The following is a 12,730-nucleotide window of genomic DNA, read 5'->3' as shown; positions in this document are numbered from 1 at the left end:
ACTCTAGAAGAAACGAAAAAATTCCTGGATATGTATAACCTCCCAAGACTGAACCAGAAAGAAGTTGAATCCCTGAATAGACCAGTAATAAGTTTTGAAATTGAGGCGGTAATAAATAGCCTACCAACCAACAAAAGCCTGGGACCAGATGGATTTACAGCTGAATTTTACCAGAGGTACAAAGAGGAGCTGTTACCATTTCTTCTGAAACTATTCCAAACAATTGAAAAGGAAGGACTTCTCCCTAACTCATTTATGAGGCCAGTGTCATCCTGATACCAAAATCTGGCAGAGATGCAAAAAAAGAAAAAGAAAACTTTAAGCCAATATCGCTGATGAACATCAATGCAAAAATACTCAATAAAATAATGGCAAACCGAATTTAGCAGCACATCAAAAAGCTTATTCACCACAATCAAGTCAGCTTCATCCCTGGGATGCAAGAAACACAATTCTAAACAGAACAAAAGACAAAAACCACATGATTATCTCAATAGACATAGAAAAGGCCTTCGATAAAATTCAACATCACTTCATGTTAAAAACTCTCAATTAACTAGGTATTAATGGAACATACCTCAAAATAATGAAAGCCATTTATGACAAACCTACAGCCAATATCTACAGAATGGGCAAAAGCTGAAAGTATTCCCCTCGAAAATCAGCACAAGAAAAGGATGCCCTCTCTCACCACTCCTATTCAACATAGTGTTGGAAGTTCTGGCCAGGACAATCAGGGAAGAGAAAGATATAAAGCGTATTCAAACAGGAAAAGAGGAAATTGAACTGTCTCTGTTTGCAGATGACATGATTCTATATCTAGAAAACCCCATTGTCTCAGCCAAAAAGCTACTGAAGCTGATAAGCAATTTTAGCAGTCTCAGGATACAAAATCACTGTGCAAAAATCACAAGTATTCCTGTGATACACAAGCAACAGCAGACAAAAAGAGAGCCAAATCGTGAATGAACTCCTGTTCACAATTGCTTCAAAGAGAATCAAATACTTAGGAATACAGCTGACAAGGGAAGTGAAGGATCTCTTCAAAGAGAACTACAAACCACTGCTCAAGGAAATCAGAGAGAACACAAACAAATGGAAAAACACTCTATGCTCATGGATAGGAAGAATCAGTGTTGTGAAAATGGCCTTACTACCCAAAGCAATTTATAGATTCAGTGCCATTCCCATTAAACTACCATTGACATTTTCACAGAATTATAAAAAAACTGTTTTAAAATTCATATGGAACCCAAAAAGAGTCCATATAACCAAGATAATCCTAAGCAAAAAGAACAAAGCTGGAGGCATCATGCTACCTGACTTCAAACTATACTACAGGGCTATGGTAACCAAGCAGCATGGCACAAAAACAGCCACATAGACCAATGGAATAGAATAGAGAACTCAGAAATAAATAAGACGCACATCTGCAACCATCTGATCTTTGACAAACCTGACAAAAACAAGCAATGGGGGGGAAAGGATTCCCTATTTAATAAATAGTGCTGGGAAAACTGGCTAACCATATGCAGAAAACTGAAACTGGACCTCTTCCTTATACCTTATACAATAATTAACTCAAGATGGAGTAAAGACTTAAATGTAAGGTGGGTGCGGTGGCTTATGCCTATAATCCAGCACTTTGGGAGGCCGAGATGGGTGGATCACCTGAGGTCAGGAGTTCGAGACCAACCTGGCCAACATGGTGAAACCCCGTCTCTCCTTGAAATACAAAAAATTAGCCAGGTGTGGTGGTGGATGCCTGTAATTCCAGCTACTCAGGGCGCTGAGGCAGGAGAATTGCTTGAACCCAGGAGGCAGAGGTTGCAGTGAGCTGAGATGGTGCCATTGCACTCCAGCCTGGGCAACAAGAGCAAAACTCCATCTAAAGAAAAAAAGAAAAAAAAAAAAGACTTAAATGTAAAACACAAAACTATAAAAACCCTAGAAGAAAATCTAGGCAATACCATTTGGGACATAGACACAGGCAAAGATTTCATGACGAAAGCGTCAAAAGCAATTGCAACAAAAGCAAAAAGTCACAAATGGGATCTAATTAAACTAAAGAGCTTCTGCACAGCAAAAGAAACTATTGTCAGAGTGAACAGACAACCTATAGAATGGGAGAAAATTTTTGCAATCTATCCATCTGACAAAGGTCTGATATCCAGAAACTACAAAGAACTTAAACAAATTTACGAGAAAAAACCTAATTGAAGAGTGGGCAAAGGACATGAACAGACATTTCTCAAAAGCAAACATTTATGCAGCCAACAAACATGTGTGTGTGTGTGTGTAAAGCTCAACATCACTGATCATTAGAGAAATGCAAATCAAAACCACAATGAGATACCATCTCACGCCAGTCAGAATGGTGATTATTAAAAAGTCAAGAAACAACAGATGCTGGAAAGGCTGTGGGGAAATAGGAATGTTTTTACAGTGTTGGTGGGAACATAAATTAGTTCAACCATTTTGAAAGACAGTGTGGCGATTCCTCAAAGACCTGGTACAAGAAATGTCATTTGACCCAGCAATCCCATTACTGGGTATTTACCCAAAGGAATATAAATCATTCTACTATAAAGATACATGCACACATGTGTTCACTGCAGTACTATTCACAATAGCAAAGACATGGAATCAACCCAAACGCCCATCAATCATAGACTGGATAAAGAAAGTGTGGTATGTATACACCATGGAATACTATGCACCCATAAAAAGGAATGAGATCATGTCCTTTACAGGGACATGGATGGAGCTGGAAGCCATTATCCTCAGGAAATTAATACAAGAACAGAAAACCAAACACCACATGTTCTCACTAATAAGTAGGAGCTGAACAATGAGAACACATGGACACAGGGAGAGGAACAACACACACTGGGGCCTGTCAGTGGGGAGGTTGGGAGGGAAAGCATCAGGATAAATAGCTAATGCATATGGGGCTTAGTACCTAGGTGATGAGTTGATAGGTGCAGCAAACCACCATGGCACACGTTTACCTATGTAATAAGCCTGCACATTATGCACAAGTGTCCCAGAACTTGGAATAAAATAAAAATGTTTAAAAAAGAAACATAAAAATAAAACCACAATGAGATACCATCTCATGCCAGTTACAATGGCGATCATTAAAAAGTCAGGAAACAACAGATGCTGGAGAGGATGTGGAGAAATAGGAACGCTTTTACACTGTTGATGGGAGTGTAAATTACCTCAACCATTGTGAAAGACAGTGTGGTAATTCCTCAAGGATCTAGAACTAGAAATACCATTTGGCCCAGCAATCTCATTACTGGGTATATACCCAAAGGATTATAAATCATTCTACTATAAAGACACATGCACACATATGTGTATTGCAGCACTGTTCACAATAACAGAGACTTGGAACCAACCCAAATCCCCATCAATGATAAACTGTATAAAGAAAATGTGGCAGGCCGGGCGCGGTGGCTCACGCCTGTAATCCTGGCACTTTGGGAGGCCAAGGCAGGTGGATCACGAGGTCAGGAGATCAAGACCATCCTGGCTAACATGGTGAAACCCTGTCTCTACTAAAAAAAAAATACAGAAAATTAGCCGGGCATGGTGGCAGGCACCTGTAGTCCAAGCTTCTTGGGAGGCTGAGGCAGGAGAATGGTGTGAACCCGGGAGCCAGAGCTTTCAGTGAGCCAAGATTGTGCCATGGCACTCCAGCCTGGCTGACAGCAAGACTCCATCTCAAAAAAAAAAAAAGAAAAAGAAAATGTGGCACGTATATACCATGGAATACTATGCAGCCGTAAAAAGGATGAGTTCATGTCCTTTGCAGGGACATGGATTAAGCTGGAAATCATCATTCTCAGCAAACTAACACAGAAACAGAAAACCAAACACTGCATGTTCTCATTCATAAGTGGGAGTTGAACAATGAGAACCCATGGACACAGGGAAGGGAACATCACACACTGGGGCCTGTTGGGGGTTGAGAGGCTAGGAAAGGGATAACATTAGTATAAACACCTAATGTAGGTGACAGATTGATGGGTGCAGCAAACCACCATGGTACATGTATATCTATGCAACAAAATTGCACATTCTGCACATGTATCCCAGAATCTAAAGTATAATAATATTTAAACAAATAAATAAATAAATAAGTAGGTGATTGAGGAGATAATTTGCCCTGCTGGTTCTAGCTTGGAAAATTTTCTTCTTGAGAGAAGGAAATCTACAACCTGTGAAAGATTATTCTCCAATCCTTTTAGAGAAGAAGCTATGTCACCCTTTTCTGTAACATCTCTTTGCATGGCACCTGACTCTGTTTGAGGCGCTATTGTTTACATGCTTGTATTGTTAGCTTTTGATACATAATGAAGGACCCCAAAACTCAGTGGCTTTGGCAGAACACCACAGCCGTTTTTAGCTCAGGATTCTGGCTCAGCAATTTGGGCTGGGCTCGGTTGGGCAGTTCTTGCAGTTCTTCTGCTGGTCTGTTGGGCTCAATAATGCACCTATAATCAGCTGCTAATTCAATTGAGGACTGGTTCGTTTAGAGGGACGTCTGCTAGGACTTCTCATGGCTCTTATCCTGCAGCAGGCTGGCCCAGGCTTGTTCATGTGACAATGGGTTCCAGGAGCCACAAGAGAGAGGGCAAACCTCAGTGCACAAGCACTTTTCAGGCCTTTGCTCACTTCACACCCGATAATGTTCCATCAGCAAAAGCAAGTCATGTGGCCAAGCCCAGGGTCAGTGTGGGAGGGCACTATGATAGGGATGCTGGGATGGGGAAGGGGTTCTTGTAGCCATTTTTGCAATCAACCACTATGATATTGCTTAATCTGGACCCCCGCCCAGTGAGACATGCCATGCACATATTAATTTATGGAGCTATGCACATCCCATTTTATGAGGTGAAGAATGTTGCCCAGGGTCACATAGCAAGCTGGAAACAGGACTAGGCTTGGAAGCCCATCTCTCCAGTGCCAGCCCACTGCACCATCCCACTTCTCTTGGTTCCCTCCCACCCCAACATCAGTGCTGGGCCAGGGAGACAATGAAGGGTCATCCAGGAGCCAAATGTCTGCAGGTGTCTACTGGCCACTGTGCAGACATCCACCAGCAGACACACAGCAGGCCCTGGGTGAACCCTCCCCAGGCATCAGCCTCCAAGAGCCAACACTGCAGCCCCACTGCCACTGCAGCCTGCCCCTGGCCCAGCACAGAGTGGCAGGCTGGTTATTTCAATCAATGGTGTTTTGAAAACCTTGCAATTTAAAACCTTTTAAACATGAGTAGGTGAGGCTGTGATAGTGCCAATGACTAGTTGGGAGTACTTAGAGGCAATCTTAAATGTCTCCTGAAATCTCCATGCCAACAGTCCCATGAGGCACCAGGCAAGGTTAATGTTGCCAGGCTCACCCTCCCATTAGCCATTTCCCCTGCTGCTGCATATCCTGAGTGTCTGGAGTTCCATGCACAGGTGCATCCACCTTTAAACACCTCTTGCGGATTATTTCTGTCTCACCTGCACCTGCCTTTGTGTCAGGATTCACGGAAGCCTAAAGATCAGAGCCAGGGGCCGGGCGCGGTGGTTCATGCCTATAATCCCAGAACTTTGGGAGGTCGAAGTGGGCAGATCACTTGAGGTCAGAAGTTTGAGACCAGCCTGGGCAACATGATGAAATCCCATCTCTACTAAAACTACAAAAATTAGCCAAGTATGGTGGCAGGCACCTGTAATCCCAGCTGCTCGAGAGGCTGAGGAGGGAGCATCACTTGAACCTGGGAGGCAGAGGTTGTAGTGAGCCGAGGTCACGCCACTGCACTCCAACTTGGGTGACAGAGTGAAACTCAAAAAAATTTAAAAAAATTTAAAAAAAAAATTAAAAAGGCCAGGCATGGTGGCTCACGCCTGGAATCCCAGCACTTTGGGAGTCTGAGGCAGGTGGATCACCTGAGGTCAGGAGTTCGAGGCAAGCCTGGCCAACATGGTGAAACCCTGTGTCTACTAAAAATACAAAAAATTAGCTGGGCATGGTATGGGGCACCTGTAATCCCAGCTACTCAGGAGGCTGAGGCAGGATAATCGCTTGAACCCAGGAGGCGGAGGTTGCAGTGAGCTGAGACTGCACCATTGCATTCCAGCCTGGGCAACAAGAGCAAAACTCCATCTTAATTAATTAATAAATTAAATCAGAGCCAGGAGATCTGTGAGGCCCATGGGCGCAGTCTGGCTGTGGGTGAAGTACCCGGGAGGCAGTACCCTGATCTGGCTGGATCCCCACTTTCCAAACACCCGAGCCTCGGTGAACTCCACCCAGTCACCTGGGCATCCATCAACTCATCCATCACCGCTTCCACCCCTCGTCCTTCCCAGTGATGCCTAACAGCAAGGAATGAGAGCAGATTGGAGTCTTCGCAGCGACAACCACAGGATGATTCTTCCCACTAAAGGGGCCCAGAGGCAGAACACCAGCCTGAGCTGTGCTGCAGGAGGGCCAGGAGGGACGTCTGCCTGCAGCATAAAGATCTGGAGAGGAAGGTCTGCGCGCCTGGAGTTTTGGTGTCCTAATACTTCTCACCCAGGCCCCAGAACTGTGTGCAGAAGCGATGGTCTGTGGACAATTCACCTGCCCCTCGGACGGCACCACCCACTTTGCGTTCAGGTGTTTGAACACAGCCTGTGTTTCCTGCAGTGGTCAGGTGGAATCCCGGAGTTTCAGGCCAGATGATTTGTGCAGCCTCCTCTTTCCGCAAAAAGAGGATGATGGGGGCCCGGACATGAACTCCATGACACAGACAGCTATGGCCAGAGCAGGGAGAATTAACGAGCAGGAGACACCTTGGGTAGGAAGGATTAAGGGTGCTGCTACCTGGAGAGAGGACAGCTGTGCATTCAGGCCCAGCCTTGTCAGGGAAGCCTCAAGTCTGTTTATTAAGGCTGGAGGGAACCAGCCGTCCTGGCTGCAGTGGTGGAGTGAAAGCAGCTGAGCCTTCTGCCCTACTGAAAATTGACACAGGGTAGGGTCTCCTGCACCCCTCCTCACAGGCACGGGGCTGCAGCCCAGCTGGTGAGGTCAAGAGAAGGGAGGAGACAGGCCTCCAGATGGTGCAAGTGAGCAGGGCAGGGCTGGAAACCGCATCCACTCATGCTGCTGACTGAGCAAGTAGCAATGGCGTGCCCCTGTGGTTTTGGCAGCACCAAGGATCATGTAGGGTGCTTCCACACTTGCTCCTCTCATAACCCTGGAGGGAGCATCCCACTTTCCAGGTGAGAAGCCCAGGGTTTATGGGTGGGCTTTCCCCAGTTGCACGGGAGGCCTTACAACAGATGAAGACCCTAAAGACCGACGGGGAGCCAGGCGGGGAACCCAGGTGAAGCAGGGTGAGGCACAGGCGTTACGGCATCCATGGCAGGCCAGGGGCCAGGTTATGATCATATTGGAGAGACGGGTGGAAGTGACCCAGATGTTGCTGGGGTCGTTCCTCAAAGACCCCAGCCCACTCGTCTCCACCAACCTGCGGTTTCTCAGCTCCATACTGCAACCCAAAGAGTGGACAGACAAGGTTGCTGTGGAAAAAAGACTTATACACAGCAGCATCAGGATGTCCGAGACAGGGTGCATGGGAGTGCCAAAGCTGTGCAGTTTAGGCAGGGGTGTGGAGGGGATGCTGGGATGCACAAGGGACGGAACTGTGTGCAATCATGTAGCCTTCATGGAGGAGGAGGACAAGCAGGGCTGGAAATTATGAGGACATTTTGCAGCGTGTATTTGGGGAGAAGGAAGCATATTGTCTTTTTTTCTTTCTTTCTTTTGAGATAGAGTCTCACTCTGTCTCCCAGGCTGGAGTGCAGTGGTGCGATCACAGCTCTCTGCAGCCTCCAACTCTTGGGCTCAAGCAATCCAGCCTTCCAACCAGCTGGGAATACAGGTGCATGCCATCACACAGAGCTAATTTTTTTATTTTTTGTTGTGATGGGGTCTCACTATGTTGCCCAGGCTGGTCTCAAGCTCCTGGGCTCAAGTGATCCTCCAGCCTCAGCCTTCCAAAGTGTTGGGATTACAGGCATAAGCCACCGTGCCCAGCTCATATCATCTTTTTGTTAAAATAAGGTAATGACTTGGACATTAGAGCTCTCACACCCCACTTCAGGCCAGGTGCTTGTGTCTGATCTCACTAGGATCCTAAAGTGTATGGTCTGTAAATTACAAACTGCAGCAACAAAATGCTTTATCATTAAACCAAGGCAGCCACAGGCACCAGCCTCCAGCTGGGTGCTGAGTGTGAGCCGCCCTGGCCTGGGGAAGCCTCACTGTCCCTGGTCTGCTGTAAGCTCCTAGGTTCTTGTGACTCAGCTGTTAACCTTGCCTGTTTTCTCATCCCCTGCAGGCACTGGCCGTAGCTCCACCACAGACCCGCTCTTGTCCCTGCTTCTGTTAGCTCTGCATAAGTTCCTGCACCTGCTGGTGGGACATTGACAGACAGGGCCAACCCGAGCATCTCAGAGGCCACACATGACCTGCCCAGGGCCCTCGGTGAGGACCACATCGCTGAATGGACACAGAGAGACTGAGAGACGCATGAAAAAGTCCACATGGAAAATAAATAAATCATATTTTTGGGGAAGTTACACAAATGTAGAACACCTAAAATAATGCATCTAGTTTCCAAATAATTTGGAGTTTGGCCTATGCAGTCTGCATGGGAATCGATGATTTCTCTACTTCAATGTAGTTTTATTTTCTACACTTTCCCTCCAAGTCTTCATTTTGCACGAACTGTTGAGCAGTTATCTTTAGGATAATATGTACAAATGTTGGGGTCAAAGCCTTTTGACAAAGCGAAATATTTTTAGTAGATTATTGTGTTTAGGATTTTTTTTATTTACTTTTTTTCTTTGGGGGCTTTTCTTTTTTATTAAATTATTTCTTTTGAGGCATTTTGATTAAAAAAAGACATCTTATCATAATTAAAATTCACTGTCAATAATATTTATTTTTAAATAAAGATTGGAAACAAGGTCAGACACTTGTTTATAAATTGTATTGTATATTGCTGAAGAACAGTTGAATAAAAAACAACTTTGAAATAACCTTTCTACAGCCATGTATGAATGTCAAGCGTTGGTGCCCACTGCAGCTTGGCTGCCTGCCGTCCCCTCCTGTGCTCTGATGCCAGCTGCACTTTTGGCTGGGTGTCACCCGACGTGGAGGACAGCCCAGGGCACCTGGCTGAGACCACGCTGAGCAGATGGGAGCACCTGCCCAGCCTCCCTTAGGGACAGGGCACCTCATGGAGGCGGCAGTGAGACCAGCCCCCAGCCTGGGTCCTGAAGGAAAGGAGATCACCAGGAGGAGGTGTGAAATAAGTCAAGAATCACTGCTTCCCACTTGGTTTCAATGAATCATGCAATGCATTCGCCCACTTGGAGATTGTATGTCAAGGTGTATTTACTGTGGTTAGCTTTGCTGCTAGTTTGAAGGGGGAATTTGGGGAGAAGGTAGGGCTTGCCACACTCCTTCCCATGCATCTAAAGATTGCTTTGGGAAAGCATGGGTTTGGGGCAGGTTACACATGTCCTAAGGAAACGGGCACGCCCTGCGTGGGGGCTACTATGTATACTTCATTCTATGACAGCATCTCATTAGATAGCTGGAGCCCATGGATTTGTTTAAAACCCAGCCAGATTTTAACACCTGCAGTTTCAATAAGTGTGGTTGTCATTGATGTCGTTCGCTAAATACTTCCGTTCTCCGCAGGTCAGGCACGCGGCAGGATGGCACCTCCTGGCCTCCTGTGGCGGGTGGGGCCGCAGCTCTGGCGCATGAGCTGGGAACAGAAGGGACACTCATTGCTCCTAGTCCAAGGCACAGGATTGCTAGTGCGAGGCCCTCCAAAGCACTTGTCCTCTAACGTGACGACTCGCAGCGTTCACATCAGCAAGTGTTCTGCCAGTCTAGGTCCCTGAGTGACTGCAACGAACACAGCCTTCCTTCCCTGTGGCCAGCGCTGGATCGTGCGGCCCCGTGAGGAGTCCGCCCTGCCGCTTCACCCACTCATCTTCGGGCGTTATCGCAGCATACCCAGTCTCTCCTGATTGGCTCAGTGTGTAGTTGATTGACTGTATTTAGCTCAGGGGAAGAGAAATTGTGCATTTGGACAGTCCCACGTGTACAGAGACCCCCGGGTGGAGCTGATGTCCGGGGAGGCCTGTGTGGAGAGAACGGTCGGGACGGCTGTTTCTGATGGGTACGTTAACTTGTTTCACAATTCCTTTATATTGATCAGCACCAATCGAGCTGTAAATTTAATCACTCTGTCTGGCGGATAGTGATTCTGTCCAGAAGGATCATCTCCTTTTATAGTTAACTCAATACTGCAGCAGCTAATGTCATGTTAAATACTGGCCCAGTGTGCTGGAGAGCAAACCGTACTTCCCGGATACCAGTGGAAGGGGAACAACGTGTCAGTAAGGGTGACGTTGTGCCAGATCGTTCCAGGGGACGGAGGACTGGGGATTCATTCCCCGTTATCAAAACCAGATGCCCCTGTACAAACACAGGTGGTCAGGTCCCAGCCTGGAAGCTCCCAACCTTTAGCATGATATGCACAGGGGAGGGACTGCTGTGATGGGCACAGGGCAGGTGTGACGGGCACAGGGGAGGGACTGCTGTGATGGGCACAGGGGAAGGGCAGGTGTGATGGGCACAGGGGAGGGACTGGGTGATGGGCACAGGGGAGGGGCTGGGGTGATGGGCACAGGGGAGGGGCCGGGGTGATGGGCACAGGGGAGGGGTTGGGGTGATGGGCACAGGGGAGGGGTTGGGGTGATGGGCACAGGGGAGGGGCAGGTGTGATTGCACAGGGGAGGGGCTGGGGTGATGGGCCCTGGTGAGAGGAGCAGGTGTGCCTTGGAGAAACCAGCCTTTTCTGCACAAAGAGGCTTCCCCTCAAACACAGAAAATTATTCCTCATGTCTGCCTCCTGGGAACAGAGCACTTCTAGGTGGGAAGCCGAGCATGAGGCTGAGCAAGTTCCCTGAAGGGGAGGCTGAACCTGGCCTCCAGCAGAAGTTAATGGAACTGAGACTGGAGCTGTTGCCGGGCTGGAAGGCAAGGCTAATCCCTGGACCCAGGCTCCCAAGGAGCGGCTGCCAGCAGTCCCACTGGTCCAGGACCCTGGACACAAAGAAAGAAGAAGTTAAGTGCACCCCTAAGAATCCATAGTGCCGATCCACGAGGCCTGGGCTCCTGCTTTCTGGGGTCTCATGCACTCCGAAAATGAGGACAAAGAACGCTCAGCCTGCACTGCGTTTTATGGAATGCATACAAACCAGAAGAGAGAAGCACCCTCCAGAAACAAAAACTATGGCATGGTGCTGACTCCCAAAACTGCCTTTCCCTTTGGAGTTTGCTTTCAGCCTCGGCAGACATGGGCTGGGGTTGGAGAACAAGACGATCTATTTCGGTTTGGGAAAAACGCACGGTGGGCGGCCTCGGGAGCCCGGGTGCAGCCAGGGACTACCCCCGCCTGCTTGAAGGGACTGTGGAGCTGTGGGTCTATATAGCAACTAACTCCAAAGTGAGGGACAGGAGTCCAGAGGGAGTACAAACTCCACTCCAGCCCGGGGCTGAGTGACAGCAGGGAAAGGAAGGAGGGCAGCCAGGCTGGGGGTGGGGGAGACCAAGCCACGCCCAGACCTCCATGGAGGAGCCCTGCTCTGCGTGGTGATGAGGATTGTCCCTGACTCTAGCCCCTCATGTGGTGCCGACCCACCTGTGCCCTCCAGGCAGCAGCCAGTATTTGGGGGCATAGCCTGGAAGGAAGGACAGGAATTCCCAGAATTTGACCAGAGGTGGTGTGGGCAGAGGCTGCAGCATTCTGTTTCAGTTCTGTCTCAACCCCACATTCCTGGTTATAGCTCTGGCTCAGAAAACAACAGCTCTGTCTGATCCAAGACTGCCCTTGGTTGGAATACAGCAAACAGCCATTTGTGAGCTGCTGAGCTCGTGACTAAAGGGGCTTCTGCTTTTGCCAGCCAGGAATACAGTCTAACTTTTTTTTTTACTGTAACCCCCCCCTCCTTTTTTTTTTTTTTTTTTTTTTTTTGAGATGGAGTCCCACTCTGTCGCCCAGGTTGGAGTGCAGTGGTGTGATCTCAGCTCACTGCAATCTCTGCCTCTGGATTCAAATGATTCTCCTGCCTCGGCCTCCCAAGTGACTGGGACTACAGGCACCTGCCACCACACCCAGCTAATTTTTTTTTTTTTTTTGTATTTTTAGTAGAGACAGTGTTTCACCATGTTGGCCAGGCTGGTCTCGAACTCCTGCCTCAGGTAATCCACCCGCCTCGGCCTCCCAAAGAGCTGGAATTACAGGTGTGAGCCACTGCGCCCAGGGAGTTCTTGCCTATTTTTGCACCGCTTCTTCCAGTGGGCCCATCCCCACTTCGGGCGACACTGGGCATTCATTTTGCCTGCATTTCAGAAGATACAACTCCCACTTTTCTGGGGGACAGGTGGCCAGAGGCTTTGGTGCGTTTCCCCCCATGCATGCACACACCTGTGTGTAGCAGCCTGCTGCTTTAGAACACCATTTCTTTCCTTCCCGCCAAGGCTGCAGCAGCAGGAATGGCCCAGCACTGGGGAAACTTCAGCCAACTGGGTACCCGATCTCCCCACAATGGAGCTGCTGCCTCTCAGGGCTCCCTACCTTCATCAACCAAGAAGAACC

The 12,730-nt window shown here is 48.1% G+C and overlaps 1 protein-coding gene across 1 annotated transcript in view; it reads left to right on the top strand.

The window, feature by feature from the left end:
• The window catches only part of VSTM2B (V-set and transmembrane domain containing 2B), a 37,890-nt gene extending 28,807 nt beyond the window's left edge, over positions 1–9,083 (top strand). Inside the window, exon 5 of the mRNA XM_023229113.1 lies at positions 8,387–9,083. Coding sequence (XP_023084881.1) covers positions 8,387–8,475 — 89 coding nt within the window. The 3' untranslated portion in view covers positions 8,476–9,083. The remainder of the gene's footprint in view (positions 1–8,386) is intronic.
• The last annotated feature ends 3,647 nt before the right edge of the window (positions 9,084–12,730 follow it).

This window comes from Piliocolobus tephrosceles, chromosome 21 (genome assembly GCF_002776525.5).
Source record: "Piliocolobus tephrosceles isolate RC106 chromosome 21, ASM277652v3, whole genome shotgun sequence".
NCBI classification, from domain to species: domain Eukaryota; kingdom Metazoa; phylum Chordata; class Mammalia; order Primates; family Cercopithecidae; genus Piliocolobus; species Piliocolobus tephrosceles.
This window is presented reverse-complemented; position numbering and strand designations above follow the sequence as displayed.